This window comes from Fukomys damarensis, unplaced genomic scaffold (genome assembly GCF_012274545.1).
Source record: "Fukomys damarensis isolate Sample0158 unplaced genomic scaffold, DMR_v1.0_HiC HiC_scaffold_38, whole genome shotgun sequence".
Lineage (NCBI taxonomy): Eukaryota > Metazoa > Chordata > Mammalia > Rodentia > Bathyergidae > Fukomys > Fukomys damarensis.
The window spans coordinates 72619852-72642707 of NW_022900950.1; the positions used below are offsets into that span (position 1 = coordinate 72619852).

Here is a 22856-nt window from a genome sequence, read left to right on the forward strand (position 1 = left end):
AAAAAAAAAAAAAAAAAAAAAAAAAAAATAGTCATGAGCTTCACTCTGAAAAATATCAGCTTAGTATTTAAATGTGTTCTGTATCTACTAGCTGTTGACATTGTACAACTTGATTAACCTCACAGTGCCTACGTTTCTGCCTCTGTAAAAGATAATAATAATGCTACTTATCTTTAAGGTTTTTTGTGAAAGTTAAAGGAATTAACACATACAAGATACTTACAAGAGCTTGTGCCACAGGAAGTGCTCCTTAAATGTTACTTAATAATAATAAAGTGAGTTATTCCTTTCTTTTGAACACCATAGCCAAGATAATTGAGTTATCTTGAATGGTCATCAATATTCTTTTGATCTAAGAACACAGTAAGCTACTGGAATAGGTATGCAAATTAAGAGTATAAATGTATATTCCAGAATAACTATGCTGATCAAGTAGAAGAGAAAAGATTGCCTCATACTCTTAGTTTTCCTCTCTTAGACAACTGGTTTATAGAATCACTCTTCAAGGAAGAAGAAAAATCAATCAATCAATCAGAGTTATGAAGAAAATATTTGAAATTTACAAAGAAAGTCTGGATACTGAAACTGCCATCATAACTTGGTTTTATGGTATGACATTTTGAAAATATATTCCTCCCCTAGTTAAAATTTCTCATAAAGAAAAGATAAAAAGAAAGCATTGATTCTTATCTCTTCCAAGGACACTGTCAAAATATAAAGTCAATGTATATTTATAAAATACAGATTAATGTCATTCCAAATTCTATGCATGGTTACCCCTGTCATCTCATCAGTCAGAATTTCAGACTAGTGATGGGGCGGGAGGATAGCCTTCAAAACCAATCCCTGTTTTTCTCAGCTTTCAAAGAATAAAAACCATTATGCTAAAATGAGAAATCTTTCAATGCAAGCAAAGATTTAATTTTCATCATCTTTTCAGACTAAAACAGATGTGATCTCAACATACTGACTTCTCAACATATAAATTAATACTAATTTGTAATCATTATAAGGAGATACTATACATGGAATAAAATTTTATACTCCTGGGGAGACTTTTTAATATTGCTTTATTCATATTTTTCCTGCTCTCAAAGAATGATCAGAAAACATAATTCAGAGAAATGGTGTTGATTACATTAATTCGGCTTTAGAAAGAAAATTCCCTATACAATACTGCTAAGATTACCAAATAAAATTGTAGCTCTGTATCAAAGCTGCTAAAATTCCTCTATAATCCAGCTTTGGGGAAATTAAATGAACATAAATATGTATAAATAATTCAACACATTTTAAAGCCAGTCAGGCTACATTACCTACTTAAGAATGAGCATAAGATCTGCATATATTCTAAATTAAGGTTTGTGCACAATGTTTTTCAGGCTTTCACAATCTATTTAAACAAATAGTAATGTTTGCCAAATGTATACTATGGGACAAATTTTAATGCAATTCTATTATAGTCATTGTTTGTACAAACACAACTCACTGATATAGAAGATATTATATTCCTGAATGTGTGTGTAGAAACATATATTTGAAAACTGAATCACACTGTAAACACTTCTGCAAACCTTACTACTAAAAGCAATGAGATAGTTTTATTTAGCAAACAAATATCACTATTGTTGGGATTCAAAGTAAAATTTGCACATATCTTATGTGCTTGATTATTTCATTTAAAACAATGTACTTAATTCCAAACTAATTTACTGCATCAATACCTACTAAAATCAATTAGTACTAGTGGAATTTCATTTTCATGAACCTGAATGACTTCTGTAGCATCTGAACTACTCCTGCATTAAAGGAAAGAAGATGCTCGTTTTACAATACGAGGCTAAGGGCTAGAACTCCCCAGATTTCCCTGTACTTCCTCATGACACTACCATTATTCAGCATTCTTTTCTGTGTGCTCCAGCTATTGTTGAAAGCACCCTTTATAATTATTTTATCAAATATTCCTTAAAATATAAAATGAATTCCACTACAATGAAAGGCAATAAATCACACAAATTGTGCTTTTTATGTCTGTGTTTAATACACAGGGTCATATATGGACAAAGACGAATGAAAGAAAGTCTTTTGTTTTTGTTTTGTTGCCTTCCCCTCTTTCCACTTTTAATGTAGCAAAATTACTACTGATCATCCAGTGTGGCATAAAAATTATCATCCAGAAGAGAAGTTATAGAAGAATCAGTTAAAATAATATTTAAGCCACTCAACAAAATCACTTCTCAATTCCTCAGAAACAAATATAACATATACATAAAATTCAATTTTAATGAAGAACTGTTTGGTAAACCTATAACAGCATTTAAAAATTCCACAATGAGTATTCATGGTTAAACAAACTATATAACCCATACAATTATTTTAAGTTTTATTTTGGTCTTGTAGGACTGTTAGTGGATAGAGAGCACAGCTGAGAGGCAGAGAAAGAATGGACTCAAGCTGGCAAGGAGGAGGGGAATAAAGGAGAGGTAGCAGGGATCTGAGCTTTTGTGAAGGACAATGACAGCGAAGAGTGAAACAGCCTCAGAAGGAGCATCCAAAGAGCCTCCCTCCCGGCAAGCGTAGGAGCTACTCCACCAAGGTCAGTGTGAGCAGACCCAGTCCACAACTCAGCTCTCTGTCTACTGCAACTAAAAGAGACTTCCAGGAAAAGCATCTGGAGGCATGAACATCATAATAAGGCACATGTTCAAACAGGAGCCCAAGCTGAAGGACTTGGTTATAATCTTAGAGCATCCAGAGAGGGCATTTGTTTAAATGTTATTCATCTTGAAAAGCAAATTTTATCTCATTAAATTCAGGAAAAATGGTATTTTTACCTTATGTGCAAAAATTTAAACAATGGAAAGAGGAGGATATAACAGCACAAGGATTAAGTAGTTATTCCATTCTTATTGTTGACCTTCTGCGTGGCCCAAGTAATCTAATGTAGCCATCTTGCATTAGACCCGTGATCTACAGATTCCAGTAAAAACTACAGAATCTTAAAAACAAATGCAGGGCCAGGGATTTATCTCAGTGGCACTGCACCTGCCTTGTAAGCACAAGGTCGTGAGTTCAATCCCTGGCACTAAGCAAAACAAAACAAAAAAATGCAATGCCTATGTGGAAGTAAGGCTTTTATTTTATTTATTGATTTTTTTAAATAATGTTTCAAATACAAAGGAACATAGAAAATGTTTTTGTTTTTCACTGCTGGGGATCATACCAGGGCCTCAAAGGCTCTACCACTTAGCTACTTCGCTAGCCTTAAAAAATGTCAAAATTATAAATGTATTACAACTGACACATACAGAGTACACCAAGGGAGTTCAGACTTCTAGATACAGAGAAGAACAACAGCAAAGCCCGAGAGGTGAACATGAGGCTTGAAGGGAATAGAAGGCTAGCAAAGACAGAGTCAGAGACAAAACACTGTCTGACATGAGGAAAGCCTGGTGACTATGTGGACTGTCCGGAAGATCCTAAGGACAGAGTGGGAAATACCGCTGAATACTCTCAATGTTAATCACACCAGGGTAAAAAGGGGACACTGTGGAACAGATAAATAAGGAACATCCTCTCTGATGACAGAAGAACAGAAGGCTTAGTTCTATGGGAAGGACACTGGACAGCCTAGTGCACTAGCACCTGTCATGTTGGATCTGCAGGAGCTCAGCAATCCTCTGACTGATACCGGATTTCACTGACTGCTTTATGACCTCTGCTAGGACTAGTGAAGTACTTCACTGTGCCCTAAGGTGGAGCTAGAAAAATTGAGTAAGGAAATTAAGGAAACATTAATGGAGGATTTCAAAATTGAAAGCAAGGAATCTGGCATTATGAGAACTTCTTACACATTTACTGAGTAGCAAGAAGTGGTGGCAAGAAGGTCAACAATGATGAACAAGAATTTTATCACTTAAGAGCTCAGTGAGGGAGACAAGAAAAACCCAAACAAGCAGGATAAAAAGAATGAGAAATGCAAGATATGGCAGGTGCCATGAAAGCAGCAGTGAGCAGAACCTCAGAGAAGGAAGGAGGATAGCAACGGTCTCCCAGACGAAGTGACCAAAAGGATGAGGAGCAGGCTCTTGCAGAAAGACAAAACATCGAGGCAGAGAGTAATGCTCTGAATTGGTAAGATTTATTCTTCATTCACTGGTAAGGAAGACATGTTTAAGTATGTAAATCACACACTTCAAGACGTAAAGAGGATGTGTATCATTGAGTGAGGAATGGATCAGAAAAGGCAAGTGGGAACAGAAAGACCAGGCGGGTGAGGAGGAGCAGTGCAGAGGCACAGAACGTGTCATTATGCAGGAAGACTCGTGATCCACTTGACCTTTTATCATATACCAGTACTCTTAGAGGAGGGTGACAATAGGGGCTAACATTTCTTTAATGGATATGGAAAAATAAATACAGTAGTATTTCTAATTATCAAGTTTGTTGTGCACATCAAATTTTACAATTTTAAGCTTGAGAACATTGGAAATACATTTAAAAGATAAATATATTAAAGGTACAATTACATTGAAAAGATTTTTTAAAGGTTAAAATAATGAAAGATAATTACATTAATATGCAAGACAATTATATTTTAGACAGTTACTGAGAAATTACCTTGGACAAATCTCTGAAGTTGCTTGGCAAGGTAAGATCCAGTTCTTCTGACTCATAATTAGTGATGACCCAAGGAAACACAGGATATTGATTTAAGTCATTATAACCCCGTCCTGATAATGGGGACAAAGCAGTCACTTTTACTTTAATATTAAAAATGGAATCATAAGCAAGTGCAATAATATAATTTACTAAAAATAACAAGAACAGCCAGAGAGAGAGAGAGAGAGAGAGAGAGAGAGAGAGAAGCCAGAGATAGAAGCTAGGGCCCTGAACATGAAAGGAAAGCATTCTATCACAGGGAGCTCCCCCTGCCCCTCCAGTTCTGCACAACCAATGATTTCTGAGGGCCAGACTTGCTCTCAGAGCTGTTCATCTAAGAACAGCACGCAGGATCTTAATAATCCTATGAAATTAGTATCACTCTCACTTAATGAGACACAAAAGGATAGGCGAGGTCCCAAATCACATGACTAGTAACGGTCAAAGCATATTTAAATCTAGACACTATGGTCCTAAGGTTTACGGTCTTTTAAACGACACTTGACCCCTTTTATTGTTACTCAAAAATCTGTCCCAAAAATAAAAGGCTTGAGATTGAACTCGGTGCTGTGACAAGCTACACACACTCTCTCACTGAACTGTATTTCTAGTCCTCAGATAATATGTTTTTCTTTTTTTAAACTCATGTATGTTTGTGATACATAATAATTACATTCATTTTGGGGAAATGGTACAGAAAAAATTTTATATGTATAGTATCTTGATCATTTTAGATCCCCTCCTCACTTCCTCATCTCCAAAAAAGTCTACCTCCTTGCTTCCTACCATCTCTTTTTATTTTACCTTTAATTTATTTATATTTGGAGTTTCTTTAAAAAAGAAAAAGAAAAATCATGCAATATTTGATTGTGTGTGACTTATTTTATTTAACATTATGGTCTTAAGATCCACCCGTTTTCCTATAAATAACTTGAATTCATGCTTCACGACTGAACAATACTCAACTGTGTATATATACCACGTTTTCTTTACCCATTCCTTTGTTAGTAGGCACATAGGTTGTTTCCACAGCTTACCTAATGTGAATGGCACTGTTATAGACATGGGTATGCAAGTGTCACTCTAGTACAATGACTTTACCTTTCAGGGAAACACCCAGGAGAGGTGTGCCTATGTCAAATGGAATCTCTAAACTGACCGGCATAGTAGCTGTACACGTTTACATCCCCACTACAATGTCCTCACCAGCATTTGTTTTTCATATGCTTGACTGTAGCCACTCTTATTGGGCTAAGTTATTTTGATTTGCATTTCCCTAATGAAAATTTTTCATACATTTTTTGACAAGTATCTATTCGCTCCATTTAGCCATTTTTGATTGAATTATTTGTTTCAGGTTCCAATTTTTAAGTGCTTTATATATCTTAGCTATTACTGTTTTGTTGTTGTTGTTGTTTTTGGTACCAGGGATCAAACTGGAGTCCTTGCTCTTGCAAGGCAGGCGGCAGCTCCACTGAGCTCAATCCCCAGCCCGCTATTAGTATTTTAATCAGAAGAGTATCTGGAAAAAATGTTTCCCATTTTCTGGGTTGTCTCTTTATTTTGTTGACTGTTTTCATTGCTGTGCAGAAGCTTTTTGATTCAATAAAATCCCATTTGTTGATTCTTCATATTCTTTTGCAACTGGAGATTTAGGAAGTCCTTGCCTATGTCTGTGTTTTCAAGTGTTTTTCCCCTGTTTTATGTTTCAGTAGTTTCAGTTTTACATATAAATTTTTGATGTATTTTGATTTGATTTTAGTACAAGGTGAGAAACCTGGGTCTAGTTTCATTCAGCACATGGATAACCAATTCTCCTAGCACAACTTGTTAATCAGGCTATCTCTTCTCCAGCACGTGATTTAACCCCCTTGTCACAGATCAGATGGACAAAGGTGCGTGGGTTGTTTCTGTGTCTACCCCATTCCACCGGCCTAGCCTCTATTTGTGTGCTGCTGCCATGCTATTTGTGTTATTATGGGAGCTTCACAGTATAACTTGAAATCTGAGACTGTAACACCTCCTGCTTTGCTCCTGTTGCTCAAGACTGCTTTAGCTATTCTTGGTTTCATATGAATTTTAGGATTATTTTTCTAGTTCTGTGAAGAATACTGTTGGTATTTTGACTGGAATTGCATTCAATCTATATATTTTTTTATACTAATATGGTCATTTTGATGATGTTGATTCTTCCTATGCAGGAACTGGTGATGTCCCTCTTAGGACTTTTTAAAACAACTTCTAAAAACTAAAATTCTTTTTTTTTTTTCCCTGCCTCTAATAAACCAACCAACTAACCAGCCAACCATATTTAAGTCACTTAATCCCTGAGAATATGCCCTAGTTAAATGTACAATGAGAGCATTGTGCTAAGTGTCTTCGAAATGTCTGTGGTTGGTTTTCAAATGTTACGATCCTCTGGAAGAATAGGGACAACAGCATTACCAAGGTTGGTCTTCCCCAACTGTAAATGCTGCCACATGCTCCCCTATACCACCTTCTAAGCTAATGCTTGCCAGTGACATGCTGAAGTTGATTAAAAATGTGAATTCAAAGAATGAGGCAGCCCTTCTACAGAAGTTTTCTGGAGAGCATCACTTTAGGGGTGTAATGAGTGCATGAGATCATTGCTCTGGAGTCAAAATGCAAGCATCTGAATCCCAGTCTAGAACCTATTTTTATAAAATTCAATGTGAACTGACTCTTGGGGTAAATTACAAGGGAAACAAGACTATTACTACTGTCTGAATTTCTTGTTGTATATTCAAGAATTTTCAGTTTTCTTTCTTAAACATATACTGACATCTAATCAATATACAATCAATAGCTGAATTTTAAAGGAAATTTTAAGGAGTAGTATGAGACAGGAGAGTTATACAAGTTTTAAAATCACTTTGCTTACTAGTTCCATAATTTCTACTAAAGTGGACAAAAGTGTTCATGCTTTTTCATTTCTTTTCCCCAGCTAACCGTCAGATGACTTCTTCTCAACTGAGAAAATTCAGATCTTCCAATGTGAGCTCCTAGACTTCTAAAACTGTTTATAATTCCTCCTTTCTCTTTCCTCTTCTCTGAGAGGAGCTTTCTCCTTTGCTAAAAGTAATATTTCTTCACCCAAACTCTTGAACCTGTCTCCTTTATAATTTCAACTTCATTTTCCCCTCTCTCTCCATCTCTCATGGCTTCTCCTCTCTCCCTTAACCATCCTTTCTTTACTCTCACATTTAAGAAAACTATAACCTAAATTTCAAGTTCCCATTTTACCTCCCGCCTTTCAGTTCCTATCAACCATTTTGCTTGATTTAAAAATGAACTCCTATGAAATAACCAGCAGGCCCCAAAGTGCCAAGTCCACAGATGTGTCCTCTTCTCATTCTTAATTCTCCCTTACCTTTGCATAGCATTTGAGACAAGTGACAAATATTTACCTCTCAAGGCATCGGATATAACCTCAGTCCTCTTCCTACTGTATCTATAAACTCCAGGATTGTCCATTCCTTTACTTTTCTCATTCCTTCTCTCTCTTTACTTTCCCTCCTCCTTCTTTCCCTACTCTTTTCTTCTCGTATGAATCAGAAGGCAGATTGCTCCCCTAGCCTTAGCTCTCTTTCTGAATTACCTGCCCCGATGATCTCATTTCTCTTAGTGATTTGCTCCCAATGCAGCGGAAGTACAGTGTCATGTCTACGTTCTGAATACCCACTTGACCTGTACTCTTTCTGATACTTCACTTGGATGTCTTGTCAACACAGTGCAGTGGCCATCTTTCCCTAGTTATCTGTCAATGGCACCAGTAGTTAATTTGCCCAGTGGCTGAGACCAGAAACTGGAACGCTTTTCTGACATGCTGGTCTGTCTCACTGACCCCTACATTCACTCAGAGGCACATCAAAAGGTTGGTTCCTTGTAAATTCCTACAATATTTGATCTGTCCATTCAGTGTCCACTATCACCTCTCTAGTGTAGTCCCTCACTACATACATGTAATATGGAATCCACCTATGATTGCTTCCTAATTTTGCTCTCTGCCTAGTCCCACTGTAGTCCAGTCTATCTTACATACAGCCTCCCAGTCAGCTTTTTTTACACTTTTAGTATGTTGTACAGCTGTTTTTGTGCTCAAAAACTTTTAAAAGTTTACAAATATGCTGACTGTTAACTCTTCCAATTGACAGAAAATCTTACACAATGTCTCCACATTAACATTCTTTTTTCCCATTATATATTCATGAACGCATTTTTTATAGGCACACATACATCTATATAAACCTGAACTACATTAATGATTATTTGCTGGTTATACTTTAAATTGTACCTTCTTTCTAAACTCACTTTTTTTTCATGCCGGGGATCAAACTCAGGACCTTATGCTTGCCAGGCTGGTGCCACTGAGCTAAATCCTCGGCCTAAATTGTACCACTTTCTATGCTTCCTTCTACTTTCATTTCAGAACCAACTCTTCCTCAGGTAAATAATGCATCAATCCTTATGTGACCACCACTGAAATCATCCCTTATTTTCTGATTTCTCCCATCAACTAGGTGAATATAATTTACTTCTCGCTGTTCTTTTAATCTCCATAAAACATTATATTTCTTTCCTTGAATCTATACCCCCTTCTCTAGAATCACAGATTAAAAATTGAACATTTCTAATCCAAAAATCCAGAATCTGAAAAAATGAGCACAAAGTTTTAGATTTCTGATCATTTTGGATTTCAGATGGATTAGGGATGCTCAATGGTAGGTAAAGTCGATACACATATACCCAAATCTGAAAAGCTCCAAAAGCTCCAAAACATTTTTCATCCCAAGCATTTCCAATAAGGAATTAATATTTGTACTTAAAATATGTACTACATTCATATTTGTACTTAACTTCTCTGAGACAAAGAAACATACCTTTTGCTCTATGCATGTCCTTTGTGTTTCAAATATAAACCATGTAAATTCACTGACATGAATCTTACATGTCTCACAGATACACTTGTTTTTTTACTCTAGTTGGAATCAATGATACATTTCTATTTTTTTATGCCCTTTCACAGAAACAGTTTCAGGGGATGATTTTTAGTGAGTGCAGACCTTATGCAGGGACACTGGGTCTTTATATATTTTCTTAGATAAGTCATACTACAAGTACTCCTTTACCTAATATTTTACTTGTTGCTAATTTTTTTTTACTTACTGTTTTTTTTTCTATGCTGCACTTCATTGTTTTATCATATAATACATTCTTACCCACATTATGAACAGGTCCTTCCATATTTACAGTGTTTTTCATTCTTATTATTCCACTGTTGCTACATTAATTATAAATTTTTTCTCATTTTTGGAAAAAAAAATTTTACATTCACTTCTTAATTTCAAGTCCTAATTATTCACGTAAAAGAGTGTTAAGATACCGTTATCCTACTTTTAGAAGATATAGTAATGATGACAATAAAAATAAGCTATTTATGACAGCCCCCAAAATAATCTAAGCATACCACAATTAATAATTTATTATTTGTAATAAGTCAGTATGTGAACATGGATTACCTGCTATTGTGTTAAGAAACATCAAGTACTCAAAATTTGAGATCTCTCTATGTTGCCATCGCTGGGTCATGTTTGAAGCTTTAAAAAGTTGTCGTGGACTAGCTAATGAAATACGCCTGCAAGAAAAAGAATTCAATGTAAAAATCAACTTAATAAACAAGATTAATTATAATATTAAATCATGAATTACCTGTGCTTATTCATTCATAATGAAATCTATAATTCTAACATTCTCTTCATGTTAGACTAATGAATAGTAGAGATACTTCAATCTAGAATGAACAGTTAACAAATGATTTGGAGCAACCACAGATCTATTAGGCATGTTCTTTCTAGTCATTCAGATAAACCGTCATTAAAACGCCATTACAATATCCAGGTTCCATACAGTTTGATTAATAGCAGTATGATTAATAATCATATTAAGAAGGAATCATAGTAACTGCATATAAAATTGTATTCACATGTCTATCGAATTTAATAGTCATGTCTTAAAGTTCACACATTTATTTGAACATTATACATTTAAACACTGTATTTGCAGGTCCTTTGTAACAGGAGAAAGAGAATTCTAAACTATTTAGGTGTCTATGGGATGGATAAAGAAAGGAGAAACTACAGACTTTTTAAATAAAGGTTCTTAGAAAACTTGATTTAATAAAAATGTAAATATTCATGGACACAACAAACCAATGCCAAGAACAGTGAGAAACAGGAGCAGGATGATTACTTTCAAAGTCTAAAGTAGTGGTGGTGAACACACTGCATGCATATTACTCTGTTTTTCAAGATAAAAGATGTTAATGGATGACTTAATTTTTCTGAACTAAAACCTCAGTATTTAGGGCTGGCACTTTGCAATAAATAAGTAGGTTTTGGGTTGCAGTTTGGGCACTAATCTTTAAAAGGTTTGCCATCACTAATCTGGAGTCTCAAAGATATATTCTGTCACAGGTCTTCTCACCACAAAGAATTTGAAAGATTTCTTGAGGTACAATACACATATCATAAAATTAATTCATTATAAATGTACAAATAGTGAATTTTCTAAAGAGACAACTTGTAAAGTTGCGCAGTTATTACTGCAGTATATTTTTATTCTTATAGTACATATCTGCAGAATATTTTCATCATTCAAAGAAGCAGAATATAAAAAAATTTAAGTTATGTATCTTTCAACTCTGTTCCACAGATTTCTATAACTATCCTTGTAAAATTACCATATTGTCTTAATTACTGGGGCTTAATAAGCTTTGAAGTCAGTTTGTGTCCTCTAATTTTCTTTTTCTTTCTCCAAATTATTTTGGTTATTCTAGACCCACTGCATTTTAGGTTCTCAATTTCTCCAAAGTAGTCTGTTGGAATTTTGATGGGGACTTGAATTAATGGATTAGGAGAGAACTGTCCTCTAAATCTTACTAAATCTTCTGTTTCTCTTCGAATTCTTTTGTACTTTTCATTGAGTAGATGTTATACTTCTTTTATGATTTCTCCCTTCTTTTCCAAGCTGGGCAGCTTTAAATTCTCCCTGCTTCCCTTCCTTCTTCCTTCACAGGTGAAAATCTCCAATGTAGAGTAGAAACTGTGAGAATGCTGGACATGATTTTCTTGTTGAAATTAGAGGCAAATACTCAGTCTTTCAACATTAAGTATGGTGTATGTTGTAAGGTTTTGTGCGTGTGTGTGTGAACAGTTTTTGTCAATTTGTGACAATTCTCTTTTATTTCAAGTCAGGTGACAGTTTTACTTATGAATGTGTGTTGAATTTTGTCAAATGCCTTTCCTTTGAGGTGACTGTGTGATTTTTGTCCTTTAATCTATTAAGCATGCTAATTTTCAGATTTAAACCAAGTCTCATTTCAATGGCTATTTATAATACTTTTTATATACTGCTGAGTTTGACTTGTTAAATTTTGTAAGAATTTTGTGTGTGTATATTCATTAGCTCATAGCATTATCTTACTTGTTGCCTTATGATCATTGGCACTAATCTTGGGGTGATGCTGGCCTTACAGAGTCAGGAAGTGCTTTCTCTTCCTTTATCTTTAATTTTTGAAGAATTGATATAATTTATATTTTTAAATACTTGATAGGACCAGGTCTACTGGAAAAAATCATTTGGGCCTTACTTACTAATTATGGGTAGAGTTTTAAATTAACAATTCAATCTATTTACTTCTTATAAGTGTGTTCATTTTTAAAATTTTTTATCTCGCTATTATCAGTAATTCTGTTTTTCTAGGAATTTGTCCATATCATCTAAATTATCTAATTTCTTGGCATCAAGTTATTCATGATATTCCTTTCTAATTCTGTCTGTTTTTCTGGGGATGAAACCCAGGGCCTTCAAACTGAACTATATCCTCCCCGTTTTTTCCCATTTAGAGGCAGGTTCTAGCTAAGTTGCCCAGGCTGAGTTTGAACTTGAGATCCTCCTGCCACAATCTCCTGAGAGGCTAGAATTATAGGTTTGCACAACAACACCCTGCCATTCTAATTCTTTTGATTTGTATGTGTTCAGGAGTGATATCTCTATTATAATTTCTGATTTTGATAATTTATGGCTGCTCTCTTTTTATGCTTGGTTAAACAGTCAATTTTACTAAGCTTTTTCAAGAATCAATTTATTTCATTGATCTTTATTAATTTTGTCTGTTTCACTGATTACTATAATCTTCATTATTCATTTTTTTTTTCTATTTGCTTTGCATCTAGCTTGGTCTTTTCTGTTTTCTAAAGAAGAAACCTTAGGTTATTGATGTGAGGCATTTCTGTGCTTCAAATACAGATGTTTAAAGCTATACAATATTCCATAATACTACTTTAGTCATATTTCTTAAGTTGTGAAATGTTACAGCTCTGTTGGAAAGAGGCTCCACGTGGTCATCTTCCTACTCCCATGAGAAGAGGAGTTGCTAGGCACAGGAGAGGCCAAAACATCAAAGGCTGCATGACAGAGCCATGGTGGCAAATGAGGTGACAAAAAGAAATTCTGAAACCCAAGCGCTTTCTAGATGCTGCAATGTGTACAGAAGAGAAACTGGTACAGTCCCCGAGCAAGGAATGGGGAGCTAGATATCTCCCTCCCCTGCTTTTCTCTAAGCATCAGCTGTAAGAAAACATGATCTACTGGTTGCTGTTATAACACCTTATTTGCAAGTGCTAAACTCTTCATATTTTCTCTTACGGGGGGAGGGGTATGCCAGAATTCAAGTGGTAAGGTTTAGCAAAACATGCTACAAGGCAGGAAAATGAAAATGACTTTGTCAGTGAGCCTTTGAGCTAATTTAATATATTTGCTGTTAGGATGTAAAACTAATATTGATATGTACATGATGCTCTATTTCCTTTCCTGATCTTTGTAAAAAAGTACATGTATATATATACATATATATATATATATATACATACATACATATATACACACACACACATATATATTACATTGTCTTAATTAGGGTGGCTTTATAGTAAATTTGAAATCAGGCAATGAGGCTCTTTGAAACCCCTGGGAGAAGTCCAGGTTGCAATACTGAATAACAAGTTAGATACATGTTAGATACAGATTAGAAATCCACAGCACAAAAGGAAGGTCTAGTAATGTGGAGTCACTGCCAGACAGATGAGAGCTGAAGACCTAAGCACGAATGAGCTCATCAGGGGACACATTTGAGAATGGCAAGAGAAACTCGGGCTGTATCCTAACAACCCAGAGCACAGACACAGAAACTGAGAAGAAAGCCATAGTAACTAAGACAATGCGGAATTTTTTAAAAGGCCACGTAAAGGAAATAGAACATCTCCCTGGCACAGGTTTCAATTCTAATCGTCTAAAACTAAACTCATGCTGTTCATCCCTCTCTCCCCCATCCCCATATGGATGGAAGACTGCGTCTCCGGAGCTGATTACCTCAGTAAGCACCACCTGGCAGCCTGCTCTGGGACTAGGGCGGGCTACAGAGCAGCTCCCTCTTACTAATCTCATCCCCATACACTGTTCATCTGCAAATCTCTTGTTAGCTGCACTATTCTCACCCTGGGTCACCTGGACTTATACCATAGGCTGCTCACTCTCTCCTGCCTGCCACTCTCTTCCTAAGTCACTAAGGTCCATGTGTCCTTGCCTTCCAACATTCCCAAGCTCTGGAAGCTCTGCCTTGCTTCGGGACATCTGCACACACTGTTCCCTCTTTCAAAAGTTAGCTGGCCGTTTACACATGTGGTTTCCCTGGTGTGAATATTCTGCAACAATGCATAAGATTCTAATAAGATTACTGACATTTAGAAATGGGAGGAAAGGAGCTAAAGGTGTAGGGAAGGTGTGATACATAGGGGAAGAACAAAAAGGGAAAAGAAAAAAATGTGAGAGAATGAAAAGATGAAAATAAAGTGTTTGTAGATGGGGAGGGGAGGAGGGGGTGAAGGGAGGGCAGAGGTAAGGGGAAAAAAATGAGAATCAAGACTTGCCATGTAAAGGTACATGATCCCAACAATGAATGTAACTGTACTGTATCCCTAAATGTACCAATAAACTCAATAAAAAAAAAAAAAAGTTAGCTGGCCGTGTTTCTAAAAATCAAAACTTCAAAGTTCCACAGGAAGACATTCCTGACCACCTTATCCTAAGCAATCCATCTCAAGACCACTTACCATTACCACAACATCCTCACTATAAATTTATCACTTATCACAGCTATTTAGTAAACATATGTGTTTGAATATATGTGGATGAGACAATATTCATCTTATATGTTGCAGGTGCTTGACACATTTTAACTGCTGAAAAGTGAAAACCCATCAAAGAAACTGATTGATGAATTAAGACTTTCATTAACCAGAAAAGTACAACAAGAGTTCCCGAGTCATGAGCGATAATGATAAATAAAACTTATGAAGAGGTATGAAGCCAGCCTGGGCTACATAGTGAGTTCCAGGTCAGTCTTAACTACACAGTGAGACCCTGTCTCAAAAACCAGAAAAAAAAAAAGGAGGGGAAAATGAGAACCAAGATCTGTCATATAAAGGTACAAGAACCCAAAGATAAATGTAACTGTACTGTATACCTAAAATGTACCAATAAACTCAATGAGAGAAAAAAAAGAAAGAAACAAAAGTCATAATGCCGGGTATGGTGGTGTACACCTGTAATCCCAGCACTAGGGAGGCTGAGTTCGAGACCAGCCTGGGCTACATAGTGAGTTTCAAGTCAGTCTCAAATACAGAGTGAGACCCTGACTTTAAAACAAAAAAAAAGAGGTACAAAGGTGCAATGAAATATTACAGTGAATGTTTACATTTTTTAAAAAGTCATTAGCTAGGCATGGTGGTGCACAGCTGTAATCTCAGCCCTTGGGAGGCTGAGGCATGCTGGGCTACATAGTGAGATCTTGTCTCAAAAAAAAAAAAAACAAAAAAACCCAAAAAACAAAAATCCAAATTTAAAAAATCATTACAGTAAAAGGTTCACTAGTCCTTCTAAAAATGCAACCCCTGTTTTTGCCTCAAACACAATAATCCCATGTCCTCACCACTTTCTGAAGAAGCTACAGAAGTTTCTTTCCTGAGTGTCATCAGTTGCGCCATCATGGCTGCCTCCACATCAAGAATCAATGTCAGTACCCAGCGAAAAAGGTGGAAGAAGACACACTGTTGTGTTTTAATTGGCAGAAAGTGCTGGAAACATTTTCAATCAATTCAGGACATTGAGGCAGACACAGAAAGGCATAAAAAACTGCTTCAGAAAGTGGCATAAAAAAAATGATGGGCTAATTGTGCTCGAAGCAAGGAGGAGCATTCTGAGGGAGATTAATGGCAATGTATCGTTTACTGTAATAAACATGTTTATTTAAACAGTCTCTATATTCTTAAATCACGTCTTCTAATAGTATAGTATAAGATACTTTCCTATTAGTGAAGATAAGGAGATCTGTGCTGTTCTGAGCTGCTTCTTTCTCAGCTCTTTTGTTTCTTTTCTTTCAGTGCTAAGTTTCAAACTCTGCTTTCTGCACACCGGGCAAGTGCCACAGAAATGATTCACATTCTCTGCCCTAAAATTACTCATCAAATTATGAAATCTAATAAAAATGATCACTGGCATCAGAAGAGCAACTACTGCTTATAATTGAAACAGGCCACTTATTTTGGCCTATTTACATGAAAGGCCTGAGCTATGGTGGTTTTGAAATTTATCTACAAGAACTGGAGCTTAACTTTCCTGTTCTGGATCCTGGAATGTATTTAGTGTTTCACTTGTGACAAATACAATGTGGCAGAAACGATGGAGTGTCAGGGTGAAGAGTGAGTCATAAAAAGACACAGGGGCCAGGTGCAGTGATGCACTCCTGTAATCCCAGCTATGGGGGCCGAAGCAGGAGGATCTCAAGTTTAATACCTGCCTGTGAAACTTGGTGAGACCCTGTCTCAGAATAAAAACAAAAACATCAGAGATGCAGCTCAGCGCAGATGAGCCCGTGGGTTCGATCCCATGCACCAGGGAGGGGCTGGGGGCTCCCGAAATCACTATGCAAGCAGCCAGCTCCCGTGTCGTGTTGGCACTCAGGAAGCAGATGGAGAAGTGCTAAGGAATGGGCTTGCTTCTGTGGAGCGGTCAGCTACCCTTCTTGGAAAGTACCCGGGGCCCCGGGCAAGGTCTTGTTCCTGCTAACATCCTGACTGCTATTTGTGCATACTATTTCAACTGCACTTATAATAAGACACTACCTTAAAACGTTGAAACAAACACTAATTAAAAACAGTTTGGATCAATACAAAATTAGGAATGTTAAAAGTAAACTAAGTTTCCACTGCTACTATATTTCATTCCTCATGTTCACACTCTAGTCTTTAATTAGCTAACTACATTGCAGTGATGGTGAATCAATATCTGCTCTGAAAGGAAATAGCCGGTGACGATGCTCTTTAAATAAGGCCACTGAGCAGGACAGTGAGGAGGTGCACCTATCCCTGCACTGCCCTGCGCCCTACACCCCACGCTGTGAGAGATGCTTTGACATCTTAACATTCCTCTCAGACACTTGGTACTTCACTCTGAGCAACATAAACACTAGCTAGAAAGTTCATATGTAAAAGCAAAATTAATAAAACTTAATAAGTAGTTGATATTAATATCAATAAAGAAAATAATTATAATAAATGATATAATAAAGTAAAATATAATCATTTTAGCAAATGGAAGATATTTTAATCTGAGTAAGCATACATACTAAATAGTACATATTAAAATGAGTATAGAACACACAATTTTGTAACATATTTTAAACATGCTTAGAGATATTAATTTTTCAACAGTTTTGACAAGGATATAATTTAACAGAATAACATTTACTAAACATAAATGTGCAGCTTGATCAGTTTTGAATACACATATTTATGAAACCACCATTACAATCCCTTTGTAGCTAATCACCCTGCCCCAAATCCTAGAACCTAGAGGAAAAAATAATCTCCTTTCTGGCACTATTTAGCTTTATGAGTAATTTAATTCCACAGAAAAATAACCTATGGCTATGCTGTATGTAGCTCACCAGCACCGTACTTCTTTTTCTAATCTCTGCGCTTTGGAGAAGCATCCAAGCTGCCTCCTGTTGTTGGCAGTTGGTTCCTTTTATTTCTGAGTAGCGCTATATTCTATTTGATGCACGTACTACAGCCTGTTTGTGCATTCGAAGCTGATGGGCATCAGAAATACTTCCAGTCAGGGACTCTAATAAACCTGCTAAAAATATTTGCTTAAAAGTGAATTTGTGTGTATTTTTCCTCAGTATTCTTGCTGAATGCCTAGGAATATATATAAAATGCATATTTAGTTTTATAAGAAAACTGGTAAATTGTTTTCCAAAGTGACTCAGAATCCATTATATGAAAAATACAGCCCAAAATCTGGGTGATTGATTCTAATTGTGTTCATAAGAAGGATTAATAATAAAACATGGTTCCAATGTAACAAATAACAGCCATTATTTCTGTATAGTGAAATTCAGGGTGATTTTTAAAGCTATTTATTACACTTTAACATACAACTCTACAAATCATAAATGATTCAACTTTATGAACTTTTATAAAATAGTGTGTAGCCATTGTCCCAGTCACAAAACCATGCCAAGAAGCACTCTATAAGCCCTGCTATGTAACCACAAATGAACTACCAAAAAAACCCTCAGTATCCTGGTAAGTAACATTAAAGCCAATATTACCTGCTTCTGAATATTATGTAAGCAGAATTATTTATTCTGGCTTTCTCCACTTAAATTCATATATGTTGCTATGTGCACGAGAGTTCACACATTTTCACTGTTGTATATTTCATTGTACAGATGTACTACAATTTACTTATCCATCATTTGTTGATTGCTCTTTGGGTCATTTCTAGTTTGAAGCTATCATGAATGATGCTAATGTGAATATTTTTCTATACACTTTTGGGTGAACATATGAGGCCATTTCTGTTGAACCTACTTTGAGGAATAAAACTTGTGGATTACAGCACATGCATATGTTCAGATTTCCCCAAAGTTTCCCAAATTCTCTAAAGTTACTGTACTATTAACATACCCCAGCAGCAGTGTACAAGAAGCTGACTTGCTCCACATCTGTTCTAACACCTGGTGTTATCTTCCTTTATTTATAGAAAAAAAAAATCAAAAGTAAAATGAACCTTTTCTTGAGTAAAAAAAAACTGTATAAATACTTATGTCGTGATACACATCATTTTCAAAGACAGTAACCTTTAAATATAAAAATTTAAATTTTCTATCATAAAGATTAGAAGTGTATCTTGCACAGTTCCTTTAATTTGGTGTTGGACAAGGTTGGAGAAATGTTTACCTAACTATATTATTTGTTGAGCACATACTTTGAACTAGACACTGTACTATATAATTTAGTTGATACTACTCTAATAATACCTTAATACTCATCATTTACTATGAAATGTAAAACAGAAGAGCATGCATTTCAATAAAATATTAATACGACTGATTAATAAAATACTAATGCAAATTATTTTCTCTATTTTTCTCATGTAACACAGTACCTGGTTTGAGGCAATCCAAAACTGGTTCCAATACCAACACGAGGTAGATAATTGACGACTTTCTTTACTGTTGCAGGGTCTGGGAAGTTGAACATTACAGCAACTATGACAAATAATTATTAAAAGTTAGAGAATATGATAGGGCTTCCTTTTTTTGCTAAACTGACTTCTTGGTCTATTAGAATATTTACTATTACTTTGGGTATGAATTAGTACAATTCTTATATATTGCTTATTTCATACTGTATGTAAAGGTTTGATATTAATATTCCAGAAATGATATTCATTTCACTTATAACCATGGGGTGGTTCTTTTTCTACATACTGTTAAGAATTCTAAAAACTGTTGCTACATTAGTGTAATATGAGCTGAGACTATCCAGCTACAACTTGGAATTCACAAATCTGAATTACTACAAGTAAAATATATTTCTAAGAATCTCTAAAATGAATTATTAAAGTTTACCGATCTAACACTAAAAGCTATATATACAGCTATAAAACCATTATATTTATAAGCAATGATGAACAGTTTGAAAATGGCTATCTTTTCAATGTTTGTATGTGCACACTTCATATGTTCATGTAATCCAGAACAATTTTTGTTCTGAAAATATTTTTCCTCTTTAGTTAATAATAAAATTTAAATGATTTTTAATTATTTTTATTGTGATTACTTAAGTATGAGAATAGCAAGAAGCATCTATTAATACATAAATTTACTCAGAGTATGTTAAAGTCATGTATAAATTTTCAAAAAGCATAATAAAGTCATACAATAATGAGAGTTTAGAAGACATTAACTTCATCAATATTGAATTTTTAATTTTATGTTAACACCAATATTAGAATCATAGGCTACAAATGTTGATCTAGGAACTACTCTATCTAGTGTAAAAAATACTTAAGGCTAAAAAATAAACCAAAAAATGGCCTATGTTGCTAAAGCTTTTAAATGCTGGCATAGCCAGTATGTTTTAGGTGAATAAGTACTTGATCATTCAGTAAGGATCTACAAAATATTTAATAATGCCATGTACATATACCACTTAAGTAAGCCTGCCTGTATATATTCACTATTACACTGAGGAGGAAAAAAAATAAGTTATGGCAGATAACCAAGGGTTGGTGGGAAAGACAAGAGTAAAACATTCATATAAAAGCAAGAATGTATAAGAAATCAAAGAAGGAAATCAATGTGAATGAGAAAATAATAAATATTATAAGGTTGTAACGCCTTTGGATAAAAAGAATGCAGACTGAACTCAGGTGTGAAACATTCTTTTTGCCTAGAATAATGTTTAGATTAGAAAAAGGACGTGTTTAAAGGGGAGGAGAGCCCATATAGGAAAGGGGAAAATATCTTTCCCTAAAGACAGCTGTATTCGCTGAAGACATATTTTCATAAAGGAAAAACAAATGTATGCTCAGAGTATATGTTTAATGTTTAAATGTTATATGTAGATTTTATTAGTAACATGTAGATTACAAAAAAACAAGAAACCATCAACCTACACATATACAAGGAGTGCGCACAAAATGTAGCAAGGTTTTATATAATTTCCCCTGTACACCTTCACTAATACCCAGCCATGCTTTTCTTTCCAGTTCAGCTTCTTTCCTTTTCTAGTATTAATGGATTTCACCAAGTTCCATTCTTCACCTACAAACAGAATTTTAGCTCAACTTTCAACAATGATGTAATGCAAAGAAACCACAACAATTCAGTACTGTTTTCTGACGGTTCCTCTATAAATAGCACAGATTGAGCAAAAGATACAATAAATGCTATGAGTCATTTGGTTATCCTCTCCTGTCCTCAACTGCAGCCGCCCACCAGAAAGACTTTAAGATCCAAGCAGCACTGAGAACATCCCCCACACAGTATTTATAAGCACACACCAACCTGTATATGCCCAGAGAGAGAACTACAAAATGAGTCTACAAATGATCGAGGCGAGAAGGTAACACAAGATCCATGTAGTATAAAAATGAGATTAGGAGGGCAGAGGGTAAACTACAAGAAACTAGCTTAAAAGGAAACAATATACGTATGGTATGTTCAAGATGAAATCAGGACGAGGTGAACTTAGCTTTGTAATAACGCCTTCTCCAACATATTACCTCTGTTTGCCATAAAGATCTCCAGGGCTGTATTTTGCAAAAGATAACGACGAGAAAAGATTGATCGTATCTCTGTGAAAAGCCATTTTCCATGCAGCCCTTCTGTATATGCCAGGATCTAGTAAGAAAAGAAATATTCCAGGTAAATGCCAACACTAGACATTTTTGTTGCTGAAACAGAAAAGGCCAAGAAAAACAATATATAAGAAAATAATAATTATTGAAATAATTCAGAAAGATACAAAATGTATTGTAACTTATGAGAAAGAAAAACGAAGAAGCAGAGTACAATTGTAAAACATAACTACAAAAACGTACCTGGGAATTTAAAAACAATTACATAGTTTACTTCTCAGGAAATGCCTCTTGCATTAATGATTAATTTTTAAGTCGTATTATGAAAAGTTTCAGATGAAAACTTAAACACAAGGAAGACTTCAAACGAATGTGAATATGCTTATGAATCATATATACATCAGTTTCACATAACATGATTATACTTTGCCCAGTAGTACTTTTTACATACTTTAAAAGATAGATAAACATTAATAGCTTAAAAAAAAAAACTCATTCAGAAAGCACAAAGACTACCTAAGAGGTTCAGCATCATTTTGTTAGCTCAAGCTAAGCAAAAACCTGCAAATGAACTCAGAACGATCTCTCTATGGAGTCTGTGGTTGTTAGAGTAGCTTGTTAGAATCCTTGTCACCCAACATGTCAGACACAATTGTTTAAAAGGCTTTGCCAATTCAAAGTAATCCTGTTTTTACTCCTAAGCCACAGTGTTGCCTTGTTAAAGTTTTGTTTTTCAAATAAATCATTTCAAAAGTTTAATAATGAGAATATTAAAGGAAATCAGATTCAACATTTCGCCATAAGAAAATAAGACACATTTGCTGTGAAAGATCTGATGGAAATGTACGAAAACAAATTAAGTCAAAAATATTAAGACACTGTACAAAATAGCCACCATTTAAAAATACAAATAAAATATCTGATTATGATACTGTATTACAGGGATAAAAGACAGGATGGGCAAAGAGAGGAAAAACAATACTAGGTAATGAGAACTTATCCTCTACAAATTGTCTGTCTGCCTGTTTCATTCATTCATATTAAGACAGAGTTTCAACTGGATAAAGAAGTTGTGGTTTTTCTATAAAATGGAATATTACTCAGCCATAAAGAGCGAGAGAATAGATTCATTCATAGGAAAATGGATACATATTGAAGATATACTCCTAAGTGAAATAAATAAGTCCCACATGTGTAAATACCAAATAGTTTCCCTGGTGTGAATATTCTGCAACAATGCATAAGATTCTAATAAGATTACTGACATTTAGAAATGGGAGGAAAGGAGCTAAAGGTGTAGGGAAGGTGTGATACGTAGGGGAAGAACAAAAAGGGAAAAGAAAAAAATGTGAGAGAATGAAAAGATGAAAATAAAGTGTTTGTAGATGGGGAGGGGAGGAGGG

General features: G+C 35.2%; 1 protein-coding gene across 3 annotated transcripts in view; it reads right to left on the reverse strand.

Annotated features, from left to right (window-relative positions):
* The window catches only part of Lrba (LPS responsive beige-like anchor protein), a 452811-nt gene that overhangs the window by 163890 nt on the left and 266065 nt on the right, over positions 1-22856 (reverse strand). For all 3 annotated transcript variants that reach the window (XM_033760036.1, XM_010632727.3, XM_010632728.3), the window contains 4 exons: positions 21379-21496; positions 19255-19357; positions 10203-10318; positions 4621-4733 (listed from right to left, as the gene is read on the reverse strand). In XM_033760036.1, the coding sequence (XP_033615927.1) occupies positions 4621-4733; positions 10203-10318; positions 19255-19357; positions 21379-21496 (450 nt within the window). The remainder of the gene's footprint in view (positions 1-4620; positions 4734-10202; positions 10319-19254; positions 19358-21378; positions 21497-22856) is intronic.